This window comes from Manis javanica, chromosome 11, assembly GCF_040802235.1.
Source record: "Manis javanica isolate MJ-LG chromosome 11, MJ_LKY, whole genome shotgun sequence".
In the NCBI taxonomy this organism is placed as follows: Eukaryota; Metazoa; Chordata; class Mammalia; order Pholidota; family Manidae; genus Manis; species Manis javanica.
The window spans coordinates 51,391,084-51,417,789 of record NC_133166.1 but is presented as its reverse complement, the minus strand read 5'-3'; the positions used below and the strand labels follow the sequence as shown (position 1 = coordinate 51,417,789).

Here is a 26,706-nt window from a genome sequence, read left to right as displayed (position 1 = left end):
ATTTTACATTTTTAAAAAATGACAGAACATCTTGCATTAAAACTAGAAAAATACATACTTAAAAAAGTTGTAAAAAAACTTAAGATTTTGTGATTATGTACCAATATCTTCCTATTTTATGACTTTTAAAATGTGAAGGTAAGGGTTTTGTTTTTAATTCATGTGAAAGCTAGAAAATGATATGAACATTTTAAAGTGAGAAAATTCAATCCTCACACATTTCCTAAAATGAAGCTTTAATTAAGCTACAAAATTTGGCTAAATGAGGTCAAATTTGTGTTAGAATATGAAGGTCCAGAAGTGATATAAGGGCCTTTTTTTAAAAGTCAGAGAAAGTAAAAGGGAAAAGAAATAAAAGTCAGGGAAGACAACAGTGATTTATACGAGTCCTTTCCAGTGATCTCTATAGTGGAGTCATTTTGCTTAAAATTATAGAAAGGCATTTTAGGGAAAATACAACACGAGATACAGGTTCGTATTATTTCCTTGGTTCACAGTAATATCCTTAACTACTTAAAGCCACACCTTATATTAAATTTCAGTTATTTCATTAACACGTCTATTTTTTCTTTTCTAAGAGGTTAGAAACAACCTGGCAACTTTTGATTATCACAGCTACTGGCTGAGCATATAACAGAATCAAAATAGAAAAAGCAATTAACAGTGGGAATGGTTCTGTAGATTAAATCATGAATTTTACATAGCAATACAAAAGAATCTGCTGTATTTTCCTAAGTGTACAGCTATTGATTGCCAAAATATAACACGATTGTTAAATACATAGTCTAACCTCAATGTATATCATCCCACACTCCAGATTAAGATATAGTAAAACAATGGGAAAAGCCCACCAGTATTTACTTTTTGACAAGTGTTGAAAGGGGCAGCTACCATAAAGCTTCTGCAGCTTCTTGGATTGTTATTTAGCCCAAATCTCTTATCTTCTATTTACTTGACTGTCAACATTGAATTAAGTTCTGAACAGCCCAGAGGTTAAAGCCAATCCAACCTGAGAAGTCACCCTTGCTTCTAGTATCTTTTTGAAGGATGAGGTTAGGGGATCATTCCCCCAGCTAGACAATATGGCCCTAAAATGGACTGTACCTTATATCCTAGGAAGAAAATTCTGCCAGAATCCTTAACCTAGTACAGTATCTTTAGAAATCCCTAGAAGACAAATGGAGCATTTATGTAGTTTCCTCAAATAACAACACAAATGTCCTTCAAAGGCAGGGTTGAAAAACTGGGTTAGGAAATCTCAGACCTGAATAATAAATGTAGCCAACTTATACATGTAAATACCTAATAAATGTATTTATGTATACAAATAAATGTATATATCTAACAATAAAATTAGGTTACCAGAACAAAAATACTTAATATGATTAGATCATGTTTAAAAGTTGCAGATATAGGGAATTCTCAAATTTATAAAATACTCTGGAGTATGCAATAGAAATATTAGCATATCCTCAAATAACTAACAATTTGCCTGTATGATGCCTTGAAAATATATTTTGCATCTATGCTTATAATTAAAATGTCACAGTGACAGTAGTAAAATATAACTGCACTGTATGGCTGTGACAGTATTTCCTTTTTCCAGTGTCCACAGAATGTACTTAGGCAACAATCACAGTATTCCAGCATAGTTTCATCATTCTGTTATCTTAACATCCTACTATCACCGCATTTTGCTACAATAGGATTATATTAGGCTTGTCACAATCTGAGTCAAATAACATTTTAAGAGTAACAATATATATGAATTGCTTATACTTATGTATATACATATTAGCAGCCAAATGTTTAATTTTCAAATAATGTTTTAATGAAAACAAATGTAAAGAGTTTGCGCCAGAGCCATACAAAATATAAAATCAAAATACAAAAATGCCATTTAAGAAGTTAACAATTACAATGCTTCTGAACATGTTTATTATTCCAATGTAGTAACTCCTATTATAGCAACTTCAACGTCAAGAATCAGAATTAATGGTATTAATGAGAATTAAGTTGTATACATGCAAAACAATATTTCAAAATATCCCAAAACTAATACTTATTTTAATCCTCTTAATGAATACTAATTTTTAGTATAAGCTTGTTATAGTTAAATACTAGAATGAGCAAATATGGAAAAAATTTTAAATTCCAGTTCAAGGTTATCACTATAGAAACACATGAGGAAAGTGCTTTGGATTATCTTTTAGTGGGTACTTTAAGAGAGTATTGTTAAATCATTAGTCTTAGGTTCAATAAATGGTTAAAACCAGTTGAAAAAAGTTCTCAAAAATCTGAAGCAGTTGTAGTATAGTGCAGAATATTAAACTTGGAGCCTAAAGATCAGCCCCAAGTGTCACTAGTTTTGTGACTGTTCATGTCACTTAATTTGTTTTTATAGATCCAACACATAACTGTCCAACATGTTTCAAATCTTGTCCAGTTTTTTTCCAACATGTTATTTTTCTTTCAATCAAGGACTTATATTGAGAGTCTACTGAGTGCCAGGAACTGTGTTAGATTATTCTAATGAGGAACTGAAGATACAAAGTCAGAAATGTGATCTTTCTGTTAGGAGAGTTTCAGGATCAAGTGAATTAAGTTACATATCCGCAATGAATTAAAAAATCAAATGTATATATTTAGACAATCCCAGTATGATTTCATAATTCTGATAAAATATCCTATTATCATTGCATTTTGTCACAATATGGTTATATGAGGCTTCTCGTATATATATATATATATATATATACACACACACACATATTAGCAGCCAAATGTTTATATATATATATACACACACACACACACACACACACATATATCTAGACTACGAACAGTTTTCAAGCTTTAAGTTCTAAGGATGATACCAAGTAAGGCTCACAGGAGAAAAAAATTGAGGTAAATATTCGATAACTAGATACTTTGAATCATTTGTTTTTAGTACCATGCAATTTAGGAAGGCAACATATTGAAACAATTAAGTGAAAATACTTATGTGGAAATAATCATGACCCAGTTTAAGAGCATTAAATAACAGAGGCAAGAAGTCACACTCTTTCATACTGGTTGCTTGTCTTGTCACTTTCCTTTGCACCAAAACTTATCTGAAAAGCTTATCCTGCAGGAAAAAATTACCCAGAGAAAATGTCAAGTGAATTCAAGAACAGGCAACAACATTTGTAATATTTTATGAACGTGTACAAGATACAACTGACACATAACACATACTATAAAAAGGTTATGGAATATAAACAGACCAATTTAAATGAAGCAATATTCTGATAGGTATGAACTAATTTACAAGCTTTATTAACACAGCTGCTTTGTCCTACCAATCTAAACTGGCCAATCCTTTCAATATAACAATTAGGAAAGAAGCATATTCTTCAGCAGATTTCTCATGAAATATTCCAGACGTTATACAGAAAAGCCTAAAAATTGAACTTCTTTTTCTTGTTAAAATGTGCATTAACTTAAACATATCGTTTGGAATGTAACCCTGGGAAGCAAAATACACGCAGAAAAAATTTTAACAAAAACATATACACATTAACTCAGATACAGGTATGGTTTTCAGTATCAACGACAGGCTTTAACTACACTGCACCCACATAAGCCACTAACAGCCATTCTCTTAAAGCCAAGGTTTGTTTAAAGATTCAGAACCAAGGGATAAGCAGGCTGGTATGAAAGAAGGAAAGTTACTTTTCCCAAGCATTTTCTAATTAAGTTTATCTCTCACAAATACAAACTTTGTATGTATGTACAAACCATGGTTAGTACGAACCATGAGCTACCCGGGGCTAGCAGAAGGGTGTACTTAAAGATCAGGAGGGGCTCCTAGAGATGAAGGGCAAACTGTATTCAAACATTAATGATTCCCCTTGACTAGGAAGTATTTCAGGATAAAAGCATGTAGGGATCCCGTCATTATCTAGAAAAAGGCTGGTGGGCAGGAACAAGAGGAGGAAGTAGGGGCACGAAACAGGTTTAGTTAACGGCGTTTAGTCTGCACGCAACCCTTCTTCCCCTCCATCTCTATCCGATTGGGCTATCCTCTCCACGTTCGAAGGCTGAAGGGTCAGAGAGAGATTTGGGGTTGAGCGGCTCCCCCCGCAGGTCCCCTCCCTAAGTTTTCCCTCGGTTTGAGCCCAGAGCTCCGTTCCGAACCGACCTAAAAGCTGGTCCAGGGCTGGGAGCCCAGTTGATACTAGCAGCTGCCCATTCCGCAGAGACGGTAGGGTGCCCGCGATGGATACCAGTCGAGAAGAGGTGCTGTCGGTACCACTAGACCTAGGACTCCTCCGCTGGAAACTGGTGACGTTGTTCTTTCTGGCTGTCGCCACCACAGATCCAGTGCTCCCGGTGCCGGTGCCGCAGGTCGCCGCTGCCGCCATCTTGGAGCTCCCTCATTGACCCAATAGGAACTCTGGGAACTCAAGCCACCGGCCTGTCAGAACTGGCCCCAAACTCCCGCCTCTTAAGGCTCCTGTAGCCTATAGGACTGAGAATTTCTCACGAGTGAACCAATCGCAAGGGGTGTTGCTGAAAAGTGCGCTTACGTAATGACGGCGGACTTCGGCAGAGGCCCAGGTGAAAAAGGCCCACCTGAGTCCTCAGTGAGTCTTCCGGGGACCTTTGAGGCTACAGGTGGGTGATATTATTTAACATTCCTCTCATTTTGAGTGTCTTCATTCAGGTTGAGTTAAATAAAAGGATTTTGGGGAGATAACAAGCAACTACCAGCAAGACTTTGCACCTTTCTTCGCCGGTTAGTAAAGAAAGATACTTTCCCTGACCCTTTTTCTTCTGATTTCTTAAGAGAAAAATCCACACCACCTTCCTCAGCAGGTCTTCCTGAATAGTTGGTTGTATTTTAGTGAAGAAATTAGGACTCTTGCCTTAATGAATTGCTCGGTGAGTCTCTGGGCTCAGTTCCTCAGTGCCAGTGGCCGGTGGGTTGGATTTAGACCTTACAGTGAAAACATTTAAGCTTTGAGGTTGTTTTTCTCTATCTCACACGGCAATAATAAAATATAAGTCCCCGGGAGAAGCTTTCGTTAATTTTAATTAGTGCTTCTGGAAGTCTTGAAGCTCTTTTCCATAAATGGTGTGAATGACAAGTGTTACTCTGACAACCTTGTTCACACATTTAATTGTCGTTTGCTGTTAAGGCAGCAGCAAAAAACAAAAAAAAATACTTAAGGTTTCTTTTACCTCCAAATGGTAAGAAGTAGATGTATATATATTTTCTTTTTCTGGTGATTTATAAACTCTTGAATTGAGAGTTTATTAGAATAGGAATTTTATGTGCGGGAGAAAAAAACGTAATTTAGAGCTATGTGTTGGATTTAAAATTTTTTTTTCATAACTGACCTGGGGATGGAGTAAGTGATTTTTTAAAGGTATTCATGATTGACAAATGTCTAAACTAAAAAAAACTGAAGTCATGCCTGCAGTACTAAGTTAGTGGTTTTGACCGTAATCTATGGTACTTTCAAAATATATCCAAACCTGAAATTCTTGCCATTGAAGTGTTTTAAATCTTAATGATCTGCGAAAACTTTTTGCCTGACTTTACTTGATAAATTGTTAATTAGTCACTGCAATTTTCAATTTCGGAGGGTTTTTGTTTTTGTTATTTAAAGAAAGTTGTTCAGGAAATAAAAAAAAAGCCCATCGCATCTTGATATTTAACAGTGTATCACCTGGAAAGGTGGTGAAGGTTTAGATGCTTTCATTTCAAATCTTTGGTCGGTATAAATCTGTAATCTAAGCCACTCAATAAACAGCTGTTGAGTCCTGACTATCTGCCTAGATGTACTCTTGTCAGTTTAGACCTATAGAAATAAAAATGTTCTCATTAAGTGACAAAGTAGTCTCATACCAAATTTTAAGTAAAGGAATTATAATAGAATAATTTAATTTAATCTGTCTTAATTTTTTTACAAAGACAAAACTTGCTCTGAAAGCAAATAATCCTGAACACTTGACCTATTACCCTGTGGAGTTGAATATGAAACATTGAATGGGTGAAGTATTTGTAGAAGAGAAAAGTTAAATAGGGTACATGTTTAGTTGTGGTCTTAATAATGATAAATAATTATTTAATAATTAATTATTGTTTATTGAATACATAGCAAATCCCAGGGAGTGTGCTAAGTGGTCAGGTTACAGGAGAAAGAATACTGAGCCTCTGCGCACATTGAGTTTACAGCTGGGGGAGATAGGTGGGCATATGGGATAATAAAGTATACTGTAAGTGCTCTGGGTGACAAATGCCGGATACCTAAGTCAGACTAAGAGAGGAGCATTGGTAAGTTTCCCCTGAAGAGGAAGCTTAACCTGAGTTTTGAAAGATGTGTAGAAGATAAAGTCATTATGGAGAATGGAAGCCATTACAGAGAATGGGACTACTGTTCTTTCAACAAATGTGCTCTCGTTGTTTCTGTGTTCTCGTGGTATAGAGTGGTAAGAGAAGAGGACACTGGACAAGTTAGACAAAGTCTAATTGATTCTTTTAAGATGGTGGTTTTTTTTTTTACCACTAAGGATATTGGGAAACCAACGAAAAATTTTAAGTAAAGGAATGATATAATGTTCGTATTTGGTCATTGTTTTGACTAAAAATATGCTGGAAGAAAATGGGTTGACTAAAAAGTATGATTGGGGTAAAGAGAATGGAATGAATTAAGAGATTACTATGAAGGGTAGAACTGATATGACCAAAGAAGGTTGACAGGAGGAATCAAAGATAACTAACAAGTTTCTGCCTTGAGCAGCTGTGTGGATAGTGGAAGATGAAGAATAGAGGAGGAACAGCAGAATTTTGTAGTTGTGGTGTTGGTTGTTTTAGGGAATGGGAGATCATAGAATGAGGGTTTTTTAAATGTATATTTTGAATGTGTTTAATTAGAGGTACCCATGGAATATCCACATGGAGATATCCAATACATAGTGTGATCTGTGAGAGAGAGATCTCTGGATAAAACATACAGATTTGAAATTATTTAGCACATGGTGGGAATTTATCTCAAGGGAATAGATAAACTCACCAAGGAAATGTATACTTTAAAATGAGATGAAAAAAGAACAGAGAACAAACTTTGGGCAGCATGAACATTTAAAATCTGGGCAGAGGAATAGAAAATAAAGTAAGAATTGAGAAGTATTTATTTGATTTAGCAGTAATTTTCAGGGGGGTTTTAAGAAAAAATTAGATGGGAATAATAAACTGAAAGTTAATTGTATTCAGAATTGAATGGCAAGTGAAGTTGAATATTGTGTAAAAGTAGACCACTTCACATTTTAGAAAACTTCGCTGTGAAGGGAGGTAGAAGTAGAGGGAGGAGACAAAGACTTAAGGGAGGAGTTTGGTTGTTAGAAGACAGGTACTGGAAAATAGTTTTAGACGATTGATGAAGAAAAGTACCTGAATGGAGTAGAAGGAATAGAATCTGTAGTACAGAGAGAGATCAGTATTTGAAAAGAGGAGGGACAATTCTATGGCCAAAGGGTGTAAATGAAAATAAGTCTCTTTTTTTCTCCTTTCTGCCAATAAATCTTAGAGTCCTTAGGACCATTTTCTCTTTTTATTCCATATTCTTACCTTCATCCAATGGAGTAAAGATCATCTTTTCAACAAATGGTGCTGCAACAACTAGATACACACATGCAAAAAAAAAAAAAAAAAAAGACTGGACAACAGACCTTACACCCTTCACAGAGATTAACTCAAAGTGGATCACATCCCTAAATGTAAAATGCATAACTGTAAAACTCCTACAAGATAACAGGAGAAAACCTAGAGAACCTTGAGTATGGTGATACTTTTTTAGGTACAACACCAAAGGCATGATCCATGAAATAAATAATTGATAAGCTGAACTTAATTAAAATAAAAAATTTCTCATTGAAGACATTGTCACGAGAATGAGAAAAGCTACAGACTGAGTTTTTTGCAAATGATAAATCTGGCAAAATACTCAACTAACTTTTAAAACTCATCAGTAAGATAACAACTCGATTTAAAAATGGGCCAAAGACCTTAACAGACACCTGACCAAAGAAGATACAGAGATGGCAAATAAGCATATGAAAAGATGTTCCATGTCATATGTCATCAGGAAAATACAAATTAAAACAATATTGAGATACCATTGTACACCTATTAAAATGGCCCAAATCTGGAACACTGACAACACCACACATGCTGATGAGGATGTGGACCAACAGGGACCTATGCATTGGTAATGGGAATGTAAAATGATGCAGCCATTTTGGAAGACAGTTTGAAGGTTTCTTACAAAACTAAATACACTCTAACATAATGATCCAGCAATCATGTTCTTTGGCATTTAACCATAGGAGTTGAAAACATATCCACATAAAACCCTGTACATGGATGTTTATAGCAGCTTTCTTTATAACTTTCTTTGTAACTGCCAAAATTTGGAAGCAACCAAGATGTCCTTTAGTAGATGAATAGATAATGATACATCCAGACAATGGAATATTATTCAGCACTAAAAACAAATGAGCTATCAAACCATGGAAAGACATGGAGGAAACTTAAGTGCAAATTACTAAGTGAAGCCAACCTGAAGAAGCTACATGCTAATTCCAACCAAATGACATTCTGGAAGAGGCAAAAGTATAGAGATAATAAAAGTTCAGTAGTTGCTTGAGGTGGTTGGGGGAAGAGATGAATAGATGGAGTACTATTTGTTTTAGGAATATTGCTATTCCTAAAAATAGGAAATTTTTAGGGTAGTGAAAATACTCTGTATATTATAATTACAAGTATTAGATCATTATATTTTTGTCCAAATCCATTGAATCTGTAGCACTAAAAGTAAAACCTAAGGTAAGCAATGGACTTTAAGTGATTATGATATGTCATTGTAGGTCCATCATTGGTGAAAAATGTACAATTTGGTTGTGTTGTTAATGGAGGAACCTCTACATGTGTGAAGTCAGTAGTATGTGGAAAATTTGTGTACCTTTCAGTTTTGTTGTAACCCCTTAAACATCTCTAAAATAATAGTCTCTAAAAAAAAATGTGTCTAGAAAAAAAAAGAAATTAGCTATGTAAAATCTCAGTCTGAGAATTCCATGAACAACGTATATATTACCCTTGTGGTCATGTCATTTCTGCAAGGTTTTCAACAAGTTGGTATTCTGATAGTCTTAAGGTACAATTGAAAGACTGTAACAACCTATTTTAGGTACACCAGAAAACGTAATTATCATGATAAGCAACTAACATCCCATGACAAGAAAGGGTACCTCTTTTGTTGGTTTTTCAGTGGCTTTTCTGGAACCTAAGGTCCATATTACCATTGTGTTTGTGCAGGTAAAACATATAACAAAGATATTGTGGAGGTTATTACAGGGCCTGATAATATTCTGGCAGCATGGCTGAAAAAGTAAATGTAAATGCTAAAGTCATGCCTGCACAGAGGGAGTTCTTAGACCCCATGTATTCCCCTTTTGCTTCCTAACTGTATACTCACAAAGGGAAACCAGAGTCCTGACTTCCAGGATTATAGATTTGTTTTACCTGTTTTTGTACTTTATATAAAAGAAGCCATATACTGTCTATTCTTGTGTTTGACTTATTTGTTCACCATTTTATTTGTGAAGATATTGTAATTAATGTGTACAGTTGTGAATTCTTTATTATTTTCATAGTTCCTTATCTGTTCTATTGCTGGCTAGTTTACTATTTGTGGCCAAACTTTTTCTAACATTGTTGTACCTTTTCTTATCAGGAATGTTTGAAAATTTTACTTCTCATCCTTACCAATACTTAATGTTTTCTTTCTTTTCATTTTAGCCATTCTGGGAGTGTTGTGGTGGCATTATCATTTGGGTTTGAACTGATGAAGTTGATCACCTGTTCATGTGTTTATTGGCCTTTTGGGTAACCTGTCTGTGAAGAGTCTCTTCATGTCTTTGCAATTTTTAAGAATTGAATTATTTGTCTCATTCTGAATTTGTAGGAGTTATTTTTTAGGTTTTAGGTGAGTGCAGTTTCAGATAAATGTATTACTAATATCTTTTTTCAGTCTGTAACTTACTTGTTCATATTCTTGTCTTTTGATTTTAGTCCGAATATATTCTGATGTATCAGTTTTTCTTGTTATGCTAAGGCTTTATGCCTAAATATGCCTACACCAATCTTTCAAAGTTGATCTCAATGTTTCTTCTAAAAGCCCTCCTAATTACTTTTAAACATTTGAATCTGCATTCTGTTGCCGTTTTTTTTTTTTTTGTCTTTGATGTGAGATGGGGGTGAAGATGTATTTGTTTTTTCCTGCACTGATATCCTGATGACCTAGTACCATTTATTGAAAAGATGGTTCTTTCCCTGCTATATAGAATTACCACTTTTCAATAAGTAAAGTCACACTTGTTAGGCAGATTCCTTCCTGGACTCTCCATTCTATTGACTAGTTCATGATTCTACAGGTCCTACAAAAGGATGACTTTCATCTCAGAGTTGTACTGCTCTCAAGTTTAATCAGTAAAAATAAGAAAATCACCTTTTGGCAGTCCCCTTTTTTTTTTTTTTTCTTTACAGGCTTCACTCTGCAACAAAATCTTTGATTCTGTTCAACCTGTAGAGACTCCATATAGTTTTCTGTATTTTGTCCTGAGTTTATGGTTTTTATCTATGGAAGGGTTTGTTAGGAACTTACTTCACCATACCAGAAGCAGCACTTACCATCTTTTTAGTGACTGGTTATTTCTCCTTTTTTATTTTTATTGCTGACATTAGTTATTTGTGTTTGTTGTTGTTCTTCCTTTTGCTAGGTTTGCTAGGGATTTTTCATTTTTACTACTATTTTTAAAAAGCCCAATTTTTGACTTTTAAAATATTTTCTGTTTTATGTTTACTCTCTATGTTATGGGTTACTGCACTTAAGTATTTTCTTCCTATGCAAAGTTTGGTTTTGATTTGGTGAGATTTTGGTTTTTTTACCTTGTTACAAAAGCTTAATTCATTGATTTTCAACCTTCTTTTCTAATACACTGTTTATAGTTAAGGGTGTAATTTTCTCTAAGCACTGCTCTAGCTGTATCCTATAACTTTATAAACATCTTATATTTTCATCATCATGTGTTTAAAAATATTTTCTACTTTTTGTTTTTTGATTTCCTTACTGATTTATGAGTTTTTTAAGGGTATTTCTGAGAGTCCTGAAATACTGAATTATATTGGATGCCAGGAAAGTGGGTGTAATCTGGGACTGTCTAGGGCACATGAGTACTTAAGTTCATCCTAATTTTAGTGAAAGTCTGCATATAAACAAAAAACGGGGTTTTACATTAAAATTTAAAAATTCACTCTATATGCTTGTCTTAGAATATTCAGTGTAATAGTGTAAATGTGTCAAAATGTAAACTTGTTAGGTTCAAGGAGATTTGTTCAGTAAATGATGTATAAAAGTGGAAAGATTTTTTAGTGGCAAACACTGAAAATTTTTAGTGATGAAAGATAAATTCTAGAGCTAGAATGGCCCAGCATGGGTGTATCTTCCAGTCTGAGACTGTTCTTCATTTCCACATGTAGCCCAAATAAGGAGCAACTACTGCCTGGTGCCTTGTGCTCCTTTCATGGTTCAGCGTGAGGAGTCTCATAGGTACAATGCTTCTGTGCTAATGTAAGCCCATGTGTTTTTATAATTGTCCTGAACATTTCTGATGAGATGTGATCAAGTCCTTTTCAGTGTGAATACTTATGGGAGTCCAGGGAAAGGGCAAATATTCAAAACCATTCCACGTGAACTTCCTTATATTACTTCTACTTAACTTGCATGAATGGTCACAAGCTTCTGTATGAAGATAAAAACAATTCTTGGCTGAGTGGGTAGTGTTAACAGAGGGACATATTTTAACTGATGTTTCCTAGTCTGAGAGTATGTATATGAAGTACGTTTATAGTTCATATACTAGATATGAAGTTTCTTGCAGGATAAGAAAAAATTAAAAGTCCTAGCAAACGTTTTCACTGTTAACTCAGAACTAAATTTGAACCATTTATTACATAACTTTTTTTGCTTTTTATTCATGGCTCTTGTCTTTACAATTATCCTATCTTTCTTTGAGTTATATTTTCTTGTGAAACACCTTTTTTATTTTTTTCAAATTTGATGCCATTTATCAATTGTATTCTCTGCATTGAATCCTTTATAATATCTTCCATATCTGTGCTGATACTTAGTTTCTCATTTGTAATGCTGTATCTTTGGATTTTTCTCTCAGTTCATGCCTTCCCTCCCTGAATAACTGAAGGATTTTTAAAAGATTCATTTTAGTGGTAATTTCATAGAATGACACCTTAGAATTATGCCTTCTTTTTTAAGGTTCATAATTTCTGTCTTTCTGAATTTAAGTTTACTTCTTACCTCTTTTAGCTATTCTTTTGTTTTTCACTATAGCACATTTTATGGCTGACAAAGTCAGTCTCCAAAAAGTGGGGTCTTTCCTTGTTCAGAGTCATGAAGCCAATATATGAAACAAAAGTGAGTGCCAAGCAGTGGAGGATTTATTCGGGGGCCAGAGAATGGAGAAGAAGCAGCACAAATGAACTTCTCAGCCTGTGAGAGTTGGGAAGTCACAGAAATAGGGAAAATTTAATGAGGGGATTTGACATTAAAAGTAAGGGGAAGAATATTCATGTTTTTTTTATTGGGATGGGTTGGGAACTCAAAACCAGAATGCCCACTTTTCTTTTGTTTTCTTATGATTTCTTTGGGTTCTTTTCATGGTTGATTGTCAGCTGTCATGGTGCTAGTGGGAATGTCATTTAGTATGGAAAGTATATTTTAATGAAGTTAGAGGTTCTTTTGAGGTCAAGTGAGCCACCATCTTGGATCCCGCCAGTTTCAGCTGGTCCCAAGGGGGGACTCCTAACTGTAGGTATCCTATTTCTTAGTCAAAGCAGGATGAAAGTTCAGCTAGGCTATCTAGGCATTTAGTCAGATTCAAAGCAGGGTGAAAGTTCAGGTAGGACATGTATATAGTACACTGGGTAACATTTGTAAAGCAATAATTAAGATATAGCTCTAGTAATCTATTATGGTAATTTCCAAATCAGCCCAGTAGAACTTCTTGTGATGATGTAAACATTCTGTATCTACATTGTCCAGTACATTTGCCGTTGAGCATATATGGCTGTTGGGCACTTGCAATGTGGCTGATATGCCTAAGTAACTGAATTTTAAATTTTATTAACATTTATATACTACATTTGGCTAGTTGCTACTATATTATACACCATAGCTCTAGGTCAAGATTTGGGAAACTTTTCCTGTAAAAGACCAAATAGTAAATATTTTAGGCTTTGTAGACTGTATGTTGCAACTGCTTAGCTCTGCTGTTGTGGCATATAAGCAGCCATAAGCAACATGTAAATGAATGAACATGGCTGTGTTCTAGTAAAACTGTATTTGCTAAAATGGAGTTTGCTAGGTTTGGCCCATGGGCCTTAGTTTGACAACTTCTGTTCTAGATCAAAGATGTGTCCCTGGGTATATGTGTTTTCCTTTCTGCTGCTTTGTCTTTCCTTAGTCCTTTCCATTTTTTTCTCCCTTGTGTGTGTTTGGAGGGAAGAAAGGCATCTCTTTTCCTTCAACTTTTTTAGAGAGATTATCCTCTTGGGTTGCTATTCTTTATTTCTTCAATTTTTGTTTTCTATTTTTTGAGTATGTGGGGTAAGTGGTTGTAGACAGGTATTCTAAACTCTACTGTTTTTTTAATTCTATTCTTTGATATGCCTCTTTTTTATAGGTATAATATTTAATATCTCTGAAGATGTTAAATAGAATTTTCTTTTTTTTTTCCTTTTCTGAATTTCTGCTCACTTCTCCAGAGTTGCTTGTGCTATTTTTCATCATGGGCCTTCTTCATTCTTGTGATTTCCTTAAATGTTAGTGGTCCTTGTTCATTCATGCTGATGTATAACCAGTTGAACAATGTAGGTAAGTGGAGTGTGTTTTCTCTTTCTTTTGTTTCCCTAATCAATCTGAACCCTAAATGGAAAGAATACTGATGGGGAATTCCTTATAGGTAGGACTTATTTACTGGCATGCATTACTTAAAGTGGATAAGCAGAGAGAAAGTACAAAGGCTAGGCCCTTCTCTAATAGACAAATAAAGAGGATTCTATCCTAGGTTTCCAACTGCCATACTTGGGAACCAAAATTCCTCTTAGGAAAATCATATCTTTTTTAGTTGGTTACCCTCCTTAACTATTCATCAGCCCCAAACTCCTTTGGAACCACAGAGGAAAAGTCCCAGCTTCGAAACATTCTTCCGTGTGTGTGCTTGGCCAGGGTCAGCATACTTTTTTGGAGACTAGGTAGTAAATACTTGAGGTTTTGCAGGCCGTGTGGCCTCTTTCATAACTACTCAACTTGTCAGTGGAAAGCAGTCACAGACAATGTTTTACCAAATGAGTTGGGTTTTAATAATGCTTTACTTATGAGTATTGAAATTTGAATTTCAGATAATTTTTACATATCACATGTAAAATAACATATTATTCTTTTTTCTTTCAGTCATTTAAAAGTAGTCTTAGCTTGTAGGTAGCATAAAAGAAGAAGGTAGCCCAGAAGATTTGCCCTATGGGCCATAGTTTGCCAAACCCTGTGCCAGACTGTTGCTCTCTCCACCCTATTGTTTCTTCACTATGTCTTCATATGTTTTGTCTTATAGAAATTCTTCAAAATCTCTAGTATGTTGATGTTTTTCACTCCTTTTACTGACCTGAGGATCAGCCTTTTATTCTATTCGGACCTTCAGTGGATTGGATGAGGCCCATATTAGAGGACAATATTCTTTACCCCATCTGATGATTCAAATGTTAATTCATCCAAAGCACCCCCATAGGAACATCCAGAATAATGCTTGGCTAAATATTTTGGCACCCTGTGATGGCCCAGTCAGATTGACATAAAATTACCATCACAGTGACAAAGCTAGTACATGGCATAGATAGGATGCACAGCTGAGCCAGGTTCTCTGATAACAAAATCCATGCACTTACATACTGTGTGCAAATTCGATCCAAGTTCAGTCCGTAAAGACAGCCCTTTATTTAGCCAGTTTATAAATATTAGCACAAAAAATGAGGCATATTTGCCTTGCCATAATGGATACATATTCAGAATGACAGGATGGTGGGAAAATGTGATATGAAACAATAATAGGTAATAAGTGGGGACATATTTAACCCAGAGATGAATGATTGAGTTTCCTAACACTGCCTTGACCTTGAGAAAGAGGTATTAGACCCTTTTGTTTCTCTAGAACAGAAATTTCAATTCCAACTCAGATTAAAGAAGAACTTTTTATCAGGGTTGTCCAGCACTGAAACAAGATCTTCAAAAATTTTAAATTATTAGCTTTTAAAAATCTTTAGGATTTTAGTGTCATATTATTACTATTTATATTTTTTCTTTCCACAAAATGAAAAGTTAAGAAAAAAGTTAAAGGCCATTTTATATTACAGGCATACCTCATTTTATTGTGTTTCACGGATAATGCATTTTTTACAAATGAGAGTTTGTGGCATCTATGTGTTGAACAAGTCTATTAGCACCATTTCTCCCACAGCATTTACTTACTTTGTGTCTGTGTGTCACACTTTGGTGATTAACACAATATATCAAACTTTTTATTCTTATATTTGTTATGGCGATCTGTGATCTGTGACCTTTGATTTTACTATTGTAATTGTCTTGGGTGCCATGAACTGTATAGTTAATACAGGAAACTAATCAGTGAATGTTGTATGTGTTCTGACTGCTCCACCAACTGGCTGTTCCCCTACCCTTCTGCCTCTCCTTGGGCCTCCCCATTCCTTAAGATACAACAATATTGTTAATATACTAGTTAATAACCATACTATGTCCTCTTTAAGATTTCAAGTGAAAGGTAGAGTCCTGTGTCTTTCACTTTAAATCAAAAGCTAGAAATGATTAAGCTTGTGAGGAAGGCTTGTCAAAAGCTGAGACAGGCTGAAAGCTAGGCCTCTTGTAATCATACAGTTGGATTGTGAATGCAAAGGAAAAGTTCTGAAGGGAATTAAAACTGCTAATCCAGTGAATGCATAAATGATAAGTGAAACAGACTTATTGCTGACATGGAGAAAGTTTTAATGGTCTAGTCAGAAGATCACACCAACCACAATATTCCTTTAATCCAAAGCCTAATCCAGAGCAAGGCCCTACCTCTCTTAGTCTGTGTAGGCCGAGTGGTGAGAAAGCTGCAGGAAGAAAAGTCTGAAGCTAGCAGAGGTTGGTTCATGATGTTTTGAGGAAGAAGTTGCCCCCATAACATAAAACTACAACATGAACCAGCAATGCTGGTATAGAAGCTTGTGCAAGTTATCCAGAATATCTAGCTAAGATCATTAATGAAGGTGGCTACACTAAAGAACAGATTTTCAGTGTAGACAAAGCAGCCTTCTATTGGACAAAGATGATGTCAACTAGGACATTAATAGCTAGAGAGGAGAAGTCAATGCCTGGCTTCAAAGCTTCCAAGGACAGGCAGACTCTCTTAGGGGTTAATGCAGCTGGTGATCTTTAGTTGAAGCCAGTGCTCATTTATCCTTTTGAAAACCCTAGGGCCTTTAAGAATTATGCCAGATTTGCTCTATGTTGTATAAATGGGAAACAACAAAGCCTGGATGAGAGCACCTCTGTTTACAACGTGGTTTGATGAATATTTTAAACCCACTGTTGAGACCTACTGCTCAGAAAAAAAGACTCCTCTCAAAATATTACCTCTCATTGACAATGTACCTGATCACCCAAGAGCTCTGATGGAGATGGACAATGAGATTAATGTTTTCATGCCTGCTAACATGATATCCATTCCACAGCCTATATATCAAGGAGTAACTTTGACTTTCAAGTCATTATTTAAGGAATACATATTATAAGGGTATAGCTGCCACAGTTAGTGATCCCTCTGATGGATTTGGGCAAAGTCAGTTGAATACCTTCTGGAAGGGATTCATCATTCTAGATGCCATTGAAAACATTCCTCATTCATGAAAAAAGGTCCAAATATGTTTGGAAGAAGTTGATTCTATTCCTCATGGATGACTAAAGGGTGCAAGACTTTAGTGGAGTAACTGAAGGTGTGGTGGAAATAGCAAGAGAACTAAAAGTGGAGCCTGAAGATATGACTGAATTGTTGCAATATCATGATACAATTTGAAATAAAGAGGAGTTGCATATGGATGAATAAAGTGGTTTCTTAAGATGTACTCTCTGCTTGGTGAAGATGCTATGAAGATTGTTGAAATGACAACAAAGGATTTGGAATATTTCAAATTTATTCGTAAAGTAGCAGTAGGGTTTGAGAGGATTGACTCTACTTTTGAAAGTTCTACTGTGAATAAAATGTTATCAAAAAACATTGCATGCTTCAGAACAATTTTTCATAAAAGGAAGGGTGAATTGATGCAGTGAACTTCATTGTTTTATTTTAAGACACTGCCACAGCCTCCCCAGCCTTCAGCAACTACACACTGATCTGTCAGCAGCCATCAACATGAAGGCAAGACCTTTCACCAGAAAAAGGTTATGACTTGCTGAAAGCTCAGAATATTTTAGCAATAATGTATTTTTTAATTAAGGTATATATAGTTTTTTAGAAATAGTGGTATGGCATATTAATAGACTACAGTATAGTATAAATATAACTTTTATATGTACCAGGAAACAAAAAAAAATTTGATTTGATTTCCTTTATTGAAATACTTGCTTTATTGTGGTGGTCTGGAACCAAACCTTTAATACTGTTGTGGTATACCTATATAATTTTATCATTTCCCAGAATGAAATTCTTAAAATAAGTTTGAAGTCTGTTCAGTAAACTAAGGTTAAATTTTTTAAAAATGAAGCAAATCATGTTTCCTTTTTCTATTAACATATCCTAAATGGTGTTATAGCTGAATGAGGCAGTTTTTGGCATCCAAGACAGTATCAAACATTGTATGTTTTGCCTTTGTCATATTATAACTGGCCACAGGGTTTTCTATAAGACCATGTGCATTTATCATATTCAGTAAATAACCTGACTAGTCTTAACAACAGCATTACAAACTACTGTGTTGCTTGTTTGTTCTTAAAATTAACCTCAGATATTCATGCTGACATTTAGAAATCTTTCTATTACTTCCACATTTGCTTAGAAGAACTTGATATATCAGAACTGTTATGGTTGGCTTATCAAACCTTTAAGTCCTTGACCACAGTTCTCTCTAGGTTGATCGATATATTATGTTCCCATTTACTTTCTTCTACTTAAATTTCCTGATGGATAAAGGACTTTAATATTTTGGATTTTTCCTTTAAATTTTTTTATCCAAAATGTGATCAAATACATGAATTCCAAATCCCATTATTGCAGTTAGAGGAAGTAACAACTATACAACTGAGAGACATTTAGTTGTATTATATACTAATTGATTTCAGCATGGCTGAGAGAAGCCTTTACTTAATATAATTTTGATTTCCTCCTTTAGGAATCCTAAAAACATGGATCACCCATATATGCTTTGAGACATACTTTCAATGTTTTTTCTGGAAGCCCTGCAACTACCCTGAAAATTTAATGTACTGACCTATGGTAAGTGGTTTTTTTCCCTCTTCTGTCAGTTTCATGTTCAAGTCTTACAAATGTCCTAATGCTGCTCCCTGCTGGACACATTGTCATTTTTAAAACATGGCCCCTAACTGATGGTCAAATAGCTGGGTTAGCTGGACCCACTAAAGAGGGGAATCCTCTGCTGTATTAACAAAAAAAACAATGGTATACAACAAAAACAACCCTGTTCTCATTAGGGGTGACATTATTGCCATTGTAATGGTATCTGAAGCATAATGAATGTGCTGATAGACTTGCTTCAATTGTCTGATTCCTGTTTAGTGGCACCTAAAAGTTAAAATGAACGTGTAATGAAGGATGCTTGTGGGCCAGGGACCTTTTAAGATTTCCTAAATTGTGTGTGTGTGTATATGTCTGTATTTTAAGTCAGATTATTATTATTGTTGCCTCTTTTATAATAATTTAAATTCTCCATATTGTTGTTCTTCAGGAAGTATTTACAACAGCTCCAATATAATTTAAATTAGGCATTATTGGATCTATTTTGAATAACTCACTCTGTTACATTTTATACAGTGGACTTTAAGTGTAACTTGTTTTGTATATCCATCCTAAATCCAGCTCTCATGGTTTCCAGTACAGTGAACCATACTTACACAGAGTGACGTTGTGGGCCTCATTGTCATGTCTGTGTCCATCCTGTCATGGACCATTGTAGTATGCCTACACACATGCTCCCAAAATTGTCTTAAAACATATGAGAGTTAAAAGTATTTTTCTCTCTACATTTGAGCAAAATACTACATTTTTTGGAGTGCAGCCTATATAAAATTATTACCCGATGTAATGTAGATTTTTTTTTGAAAGTAAGCATACATTCTCTTGAAAAGAAGAAAAAGTGATAGAAACCAAGTTAAGCAAGGATTTAACAGGATAACTGATCCTTACACTTTTTAGTGGAGTGGTACTTCCTTTTAGCTACTGGGAAAGTGTGAAAAATCAACTCCTAATTAAGATTGTGGAAAATAAGGCATAGTAACTTATTTTAAAATTCACAATAAAAATGAGAAATGTAGACCAAGAAAATAAATTTGTTAGCAAAGAAAGAAGAGCCCTCTCTTCATTCTCTGTAAGAATATATTATTTTAGAAAATAAATCATTTAAAACTTTTTGATTATAAGATATCATATGAAAACTTAAATGTATAGTAAAATGAATAAGTATGAAGTAAACATCTCTGTAACTGTAAGTCATTACTGGTATCTCAGAAACCCTTGATGTATTCTTTTTTCTTCAGAGGTAACCAATGTCCTGATTTTTATGAAAACTATATAATTCTTACATAATTTCATCAGTTTTATTTTTATGTATTTATGTATATTTATGTATATATTTTTATGTATTTATATATTTATTTTATGCATTCCCCAGCATATATTTACTTCCTGCATCTTTTTAATGTTTATGGAATCATGTTTTTTTGGTAAACATTCTTGTATTTTTACTGGAAATGTTTCTGTTGTTTTCAGGGGGATGGTTACAAGAAATAGAACTCTCAAGGTAAAGTCAGGGAGGGTCCTCTTTAGTGTACTGGGGAGGTTAGGGCAGGAAGAGAAGTAAGGAAGTTAGATGTAGCAGCAATCACGGTGGGATCAAGATGCTTGGGGACAAGCTTGTGGCCTTTCAAGGTAAGTGGGAGGCTGGAAAGGCAGCTAGAAAGGGATAGCATTCTTCAAGAAATGGTATAGGCTAGGGGTAGAAGGCATTATGCTGATAGGGCCTGTCACAGTGCAGTCCAAGAACAGTGGAGGAAATCAGGTGAGTTACCTCGTCTGCACTGCCTGTGGGTTCCCAAACCTGATAATGCCACAGTCCTCACATTAAGTCTCTTGGAGTAAGTCTAGAGGCAGAGACTCAGAGCCCCTTCTCAGTAGGGATAGAAGCAACCCTGCCACTGCTCAGCCCCCTCCCCTACATGGCGAAGGGTGGAGGAAATGCCCAGCAACGTGACCCAGGCCTTGTATGGAGGTCCAACTGGAGGAGCTCCCTGAGGGTTTTCTTTGGGCCAAGCCCTTTAAAGTCACAACTCATAGAATAGAGCCTGTAGACTGTATTGTTGATGTCCAGGCTGCCAAAAAGGTCTCAAGAGTTTGATTTTTTACATTTTTTGTTGATGAAGGTGATGTCCTTACTGTGCTTGGACTTCTGCTGGCCCAGGCCATGAGAAAGCACCCACTTCTGGCAGGGCTCCTGCTCTGCACAAACTTCGGCATTGTCAGGCAGTGTCATCTTCCAGCAGCTGGAAGAAGTCCTCACTCTCTGTGGAGGTCCCCTCCTCCTCTAGCTCTGGTATTAGCACTCCACTTAGCTACAGGGTCTCCAGTGCCTTGTCTAGCAGTTCCTGTGGGTGGGAGCTGTGTTCAGACACAGAAAAATGGCTAGGGTGGTGATCTGAGGTCCAGACTCAATAGCCAGACTTGAAGCTCTTGTTGCATATTGACCTGAGCCTGAAGACTGATCACTTTTGTACTCCTTTCAGTCTGGTCCTTTGATGCTATCCTGTAATACTGGCACAGCTGTGGGATGCCTGCTGGGGTGCTAGGCACATGGGACATGGTGGGCTAGCTGGTGAGCACCACTGTCTGGAATCATATATATTGCTTCTTCCTTTCCTCAGTGTTATGTTCTGAAGATCATCTGTGTAGTTACGTGTAGTTTTATTTCATTCGTTTCATTATTATATATTATTCCTTTGGAATGAATATGACAGAATTCATCCATTCTGTTTTTGGTGGTGGTTTGGGTTGTTTCTAATGTTTAGCTATTACAAATGATGTGGCAGTGAATATTCTTTTAGATATCATGTATTGTTTTTTATATGTATCAGGTGGACAAAGTCATATTATCAGATTAAAGATAATTGATTATAGTAGTATTTTAAACTAATTTAAATAAGTACATGAGAAATTTGTTATATTTGGACAGTAGCACTTAACTTAATATTGGAAAATATTCTGAAGTGATTATAATTCCTTTTACTGTAGACCTGAAATATATGTAAAGTGGTAGTTTGTGATAGTTTAACAAACAATAGTATAGATATAGGACCTAATGTAGTAGTGCTTTGTTTTAGTTAATTAGCACATTCATTCTGTTAACTATCATGTCATGTTTTCACTTTACTGATGAAGAAACTAAGGAAAGCTATAGAGTTTCAGTCACTTGGACAAGGTCATTTAGCAAGTTGGAGCTAGAAACCAGGTCAGCCTGTCCCTTTGGCAGTCACAATTTAAAGAAGACAAAGTAAAAAGTGGAATAGGATATTGTCTTGAGGGTGTCCAACCAGTTAAGTGGATAATTGCATGACTAGGTTTCAGAAATTATATAAAGAAATATCAAAGATATTCTTTGACCATTAACCAAGAACTAGCTTACATTGGAAATTGTATACTTAGAGTCCCCAAAGTGTTACTTAAATTTTATCATAGTTCATCTTCCAAAAGGCAGTCATAGTACATTCTAACTTTGAGAATTTTACTTTGAGTAGGTCCTCATTCATGGGCTATTAATGAATGGTGTATTCCTTATTTGTTCATTTTGTGGATGACTATCCTTTTATGTGTCAAAATTTGTCTTGCACGAGTGTTTTTCTAAAATGCTTTCAAAATATAAAACTTGTTTTCTTAAACAGAATGGAGTATAATTAAAGTTTTTTTTTCTTTATGGTTCAGAGTTGTCATTGTGAACATTACTCATGGCCTAGAATTTGTATGATTCCTCAAAGAGCGTTGTGTTGTGTAGGACTGTTCTCCTAAATTGTCCTAGACTGATAAGCTTTTATGTTCTGGGTGCCACTTGTGATGTGTTATTTGGTTTGATTTGTTTTACCTTTATGAGTTAATTTTTCTCTTTTTTGTCAGTGTGCATGTAGTTGTGGTTTACTTTGATTGCTGTATTCTCTTACATGATTGCATCATGATATTTCATCCATTTTGTTTAAATATAATGCTCCTATAAATATCTAATACCTGTGTCTTGATTAATAAATTCACATGTTTCTTTTGAGAATGTCTGTCAGTGGGATATTGCTTAAATGAACAATGGCATATCTATACAATAAAATACTCTACAGCTATAAAAAAAGAAAGGATTTCTTTCTATGGTAGTTGAAAATTATTTCTATAGCCTTTTACATTATTTTGGTTTTTAAGTGGGATTTCTTGTGAGCCTCTATATGTTCAAGTTATGAACATTCTTGACCTTCAGTGATACTTTTTATTATTTCAAATATTTGAGATATATGTTCTGATTATATGCTATTATTTGTTACAGAAAAGTGTTTTATGTGCCTCAGTATTTCAGTTTTTATCCTATCAATAATGTATATTAACTTCATAATTATTGTATTATTTAGTTTTACATTTATATTTCATAATGAGAGTAATCGCCTATTTAAAAATGTGTTTGTCTCTGATCACAGTGCTGAAATTAAAGATAGGTGATTTTACCTAACTCTTGACTAAGCACTTAGATATTTTTCACTTGTCATCTATATTTTTTAGCTTAAAGTATCAAATTAAATGTTATTTTATCCTGGCTTTTATTTTAATTCATGCATTTAAAAACTGAAATTCAGATAAAAGATAGTTTTGAAAAAAATTCAGTATATTATTTATGAGTGGAGCAACACATTAGCATTGGGTTCACAATAGATCATATCGCTTTTATTCCATCTTACAAGCTTAGCAGCACAAACAGAATAATCAACATATTATTTGGCTGTCATCTGCTGAACAGAAACCAGAGATCACAAGAAGGTTTTCCCTAGCTGTGGTGATGGCCTTTTTGTTCCAAGCCCCCATCTGGGAGGGCCATGGTGTGTTATCATATGGAACGCGGGGTTTTCTGTAATCTGCTTAGCTGCACTGCAGTTTGAATCTTCATTCCATGTTTGTGTAATTTATAATTTTAATGAGACCATGGCTCTTGTGGGCTTTGAAATATATTAAAAGCTCTTTTGTGCATGTGCTTTTGTTCTTGCTTAATAGGCTCAGTGTATTTAAAACTGATGAATTTTTATTCGTGAATTTGAATGTCTGGGGATTAACTTAGACTGAATATCATTGCACTCATATATTGATGGTTAGAAAGTTTTTTTTATTGTTATTTGTGTGTGTGTGTGTGTGTGCGCGCGCGCACTGTGTTTCTATATCTGTGTGTGTCTGTGTGATACTTATAACCAGAAAAGAAAAGAACTTACATAATTTTAAAAGGCCAGGAAAAAGTGGTTGGCTAAGTCTTGAAGAATTGATTTAGGTTTTATCCATCTTATTTATTGATACTCATATTACATCTTCAGTATTTTAGATAAATATTATAAGGGAATAATTATGAAAAAGCAACTTCTAACTGAGTTAATACCTTAGTCTTGTTTATGTTGAAATAATATTCCAGTTATGACAGAGGGTTTTTAGTTGTATAATATCAGTTGTCTGTAGTCATACTAAATTCTTCATTAACTTTCTTTAATTAAATTAGGTATATGTTTCATATTTAACTATTTACACTTTTTCTTCTTTCTGTAAAACCCTTTTTATTAATGGATCTTTTTTAAAACCTACATTGATGGATAGAATGAAAAGGTTAATGGAAAAGCAACATGCTATTAATTTGTAAAACTTATTTTGCTAAAATTCTGAAATATATTGTGCTTCACATCTGTATTGTTATTACTTATAATGTATTTTAAAAATTTGAATATGGACCATTATATAGCACCCGAGAAAAAAGTCATGGCCCTTTCTAAATCCAGACATGTTTTCTGAAGCTACTGTTTGTTGGACTCAGTGAGGGGTAACACATAGACTTTACTAGTCTTTTGAGATTGCCCAAGATGTATGTTTTATCCTAAAAACCTACATTTACTGGACTAGAGCATTTTTGTAACTATAAAACTTCATTCTTTTTTGGTACATTTTAGTCAGCAATTTGTCCAGGCCCTTCTCTTCTATTACTCATAAGCTAGAAATATGAAATAGAGGCTAAAATGACAGCATTTTGTTCTTTCTTTACTAAGCTGCTCTAACAGATTTGACCCTGGAATGTTTTTTAGTAATAACAACCTCTGCTTTAGTATTTTTATTAGTCATACAACTTCAGTTAGCTTAGTAATATATTACTGAAAATGTATAATCTTCTGAAGCAGTGCTGTCGAATAAAAATATAATGCAAGTCATATGTATACTTCATTTAACCCACTATATCCAGATCTTTTCAACATGTAATAAATATAAAATGTTTACTTTTTTCTTATATTTACTCTTCAAAGTCCAGTGTACATTTTATACTTACAGTTATCTCAGTTTGCACTAGTCACATTTTGGGTGCTGAATAGCCAAATGTAGCTAGTGGCTACCTTACTGAACAGAGTAGCTCTAAAGTATTACATACAAATATCATAACGAAAATGTGTATTTTTTTTGCATCTTTTTATTTATCTAGTAATATCCTAATCAGTGTAACCAAAAACTATTCATGTGCTATGTAGTTGAAGTTACATAGTGTTTTTTATAGCTCTACCACTGATACCATTGGTATATACATAAATGACTGATTAATACACAAAATTAGAATTATGTCAACTGAATCTTGAGCACGTATCAACTTTTGTATAGATATGTTTAAAGATATTGTGATGAAAAGAGATAATGGCTGATGTAATGGATGTGGTGTGTTCCTGAACAATTGTGGGCAAACAACCTTGTCAAATAAACCTTTTTTCAAGTATTCTGAGGAGCTTAGTTTTGTAAGAATCCTGTGGCAAATAGCAAGTGTTAATGCTTTTTTTTTTTAATAATGTTGTGAACTTCCCTTTGCAGTCATAGAATTTTTATGGCTAGGTGTTTGTGTGAGTGTGTATGAATCTCTCTTTTTGTATAAGTTGGCTTAGAGCCTGTATAGCTTTAAAATTCTTGAAAGAAAAAAAACGAATCAAGCATTGTTTTCTAAATATCTCTAATACTGTACATTTTAATGCTCTGTATATATTTAATATAAGCAGACGTTATTTCACTAAGTACTTTAAAAACAATAGTTACGAATTATAAACTTGGATTGATATGAGTTGATTCCATTATTTTAAAGTATAAAATGATTAAAGCAGTATTTATAAAATACTGCTATTGTACCTACTTTAAGAAGTAGAGAACTTCTTATATGTTGACTGTTTTCCTTAAGTGTGGATTAGAGAGAAAATCATGTTAATGAGATCTCTGAATTTTTTGCATTTTCTAAATTTTGAGGGAAATGGGCTAATATTTTTTGTAATCTGATTTTTATGTAGATATTGGCAGATGCCTGTTGTACTCTTTTTACTCAGATTTCTTTGATTTCTGTGTGTGACTTTTACATTTAAAATATTGACACAAAATGTTAAACTGTTCTTTAAACAATAACTCTAGTTACTTGGAGATGATAAATCCATCCATTGATTTCCTCATTTTATTATGTACATAGTCAATTGTAATCCAAGATTACAGCAAACAAGATGTTAATTTTGAGCCATAATCTATGTACATTTCAATTACAGAGCATGATTGTTATAGAAGCACAGAATGAAAAGGAATAACATTTGTGCTATCCTCACAGGAGCTGTCAATGAAAGATGTAATAGGGGATTTAGGAATCTGGAAATGCCAGCTAATTTATGTGAATCTATTTTATTTCAGCTAGAAAGACCAAGCTCTTCCGTCTGCACTGCATATTGCAGAGCACAGGCTGTCTATAGAAAACCAGGCGGCCTGCATATGGATAGTCCCTTGATATCATTCACTTGCTGTGTAATCTTATTATGCAAAGTTCTAATCTTCACCTAGAATGAATGCCTCTGGGTCAGAATATAGTCATATCAGGGTTTTTGAGGTCATGTTTTGTGATCCTTAGCTTATTCTTCTAAGTAGGGCTGGGATTTAAAGGGTATTCCCCAGACGCTAGCAGAGATAGACAGCAGAACCTGCTGCCTTTTTGGAAGACAAGACCAACATGAGGTCCCTGGTAGGATTAAA

General features: G+C 34.6%; 2 protein-coding genes and 1 pseudogene across 11 annotated transcripts in view; 1 reads left to right on the top strand and 2 right to left on the bottom strand.

Moving 5' to 3' along the window:
- ELP4 (elongator acetyltransferase complex subunit 4) overlaps window positions 1-4,467 on the bottom strand; it is a 252,442-nt gene extending 247,975 nt beyond the window's left edge. For 4 of the 8 annotated variants that reach the window (XM_073216362.1, XM_037019504.2, XM_017664053.3 and 1 more), the window contains exon 1: window positions 4,184-4,456. In XM_073216362.1, coding sequence (XP_073072463.1) covers window positions 4,184-4,406 — 223 coding nt within the window. In that variant the 5' untranslated portion in view covers window positions 4,407-4,456. Of the gene's footprint in view, window positions 1-4,183 lie in introns of all 8 variants that reach the window. The other 4 variants (XM_017664036.3, XM_017664044.3, XM_073216359.1 and 1 more) reach the window with 3 other exon arrangements.
- A 63-nt stretch (window positions 4,468-4,530) lies between these two features.
- Window positions 4,531-26,706, top strand: part of IMMP1L (inner mitochondrial membrane peptidase subunit 1) — a 79,298-nt gene continuing 57,122 nt past the window's right edge. Inside the window, exons 1-3 of one of the 3 annotated variants that reach the window (XM_037019527.2) lie at window positions 4,562-4,659; window positions 13,889-13,997; window positions 18,560-18,663. The gene's annotated coding sequence lies outside the window, so the exon portion shown is untranslated. Of the gene's footprint in view, window positions 4,660-9,879; window positions 10,035-13,888; window positions 13,998-18,559; window positions 18,664-26,706 lie in introns of those variants that run through there. The other 2 variants (XM_037019537.2, XM_037019520.2) reach the window with 2 other exon arrangements.
- Window positions 18,670-21,258, bottom strand: LOC118972753 (lipid transferase CIDEB pseudogene; annotated as a pseudogene).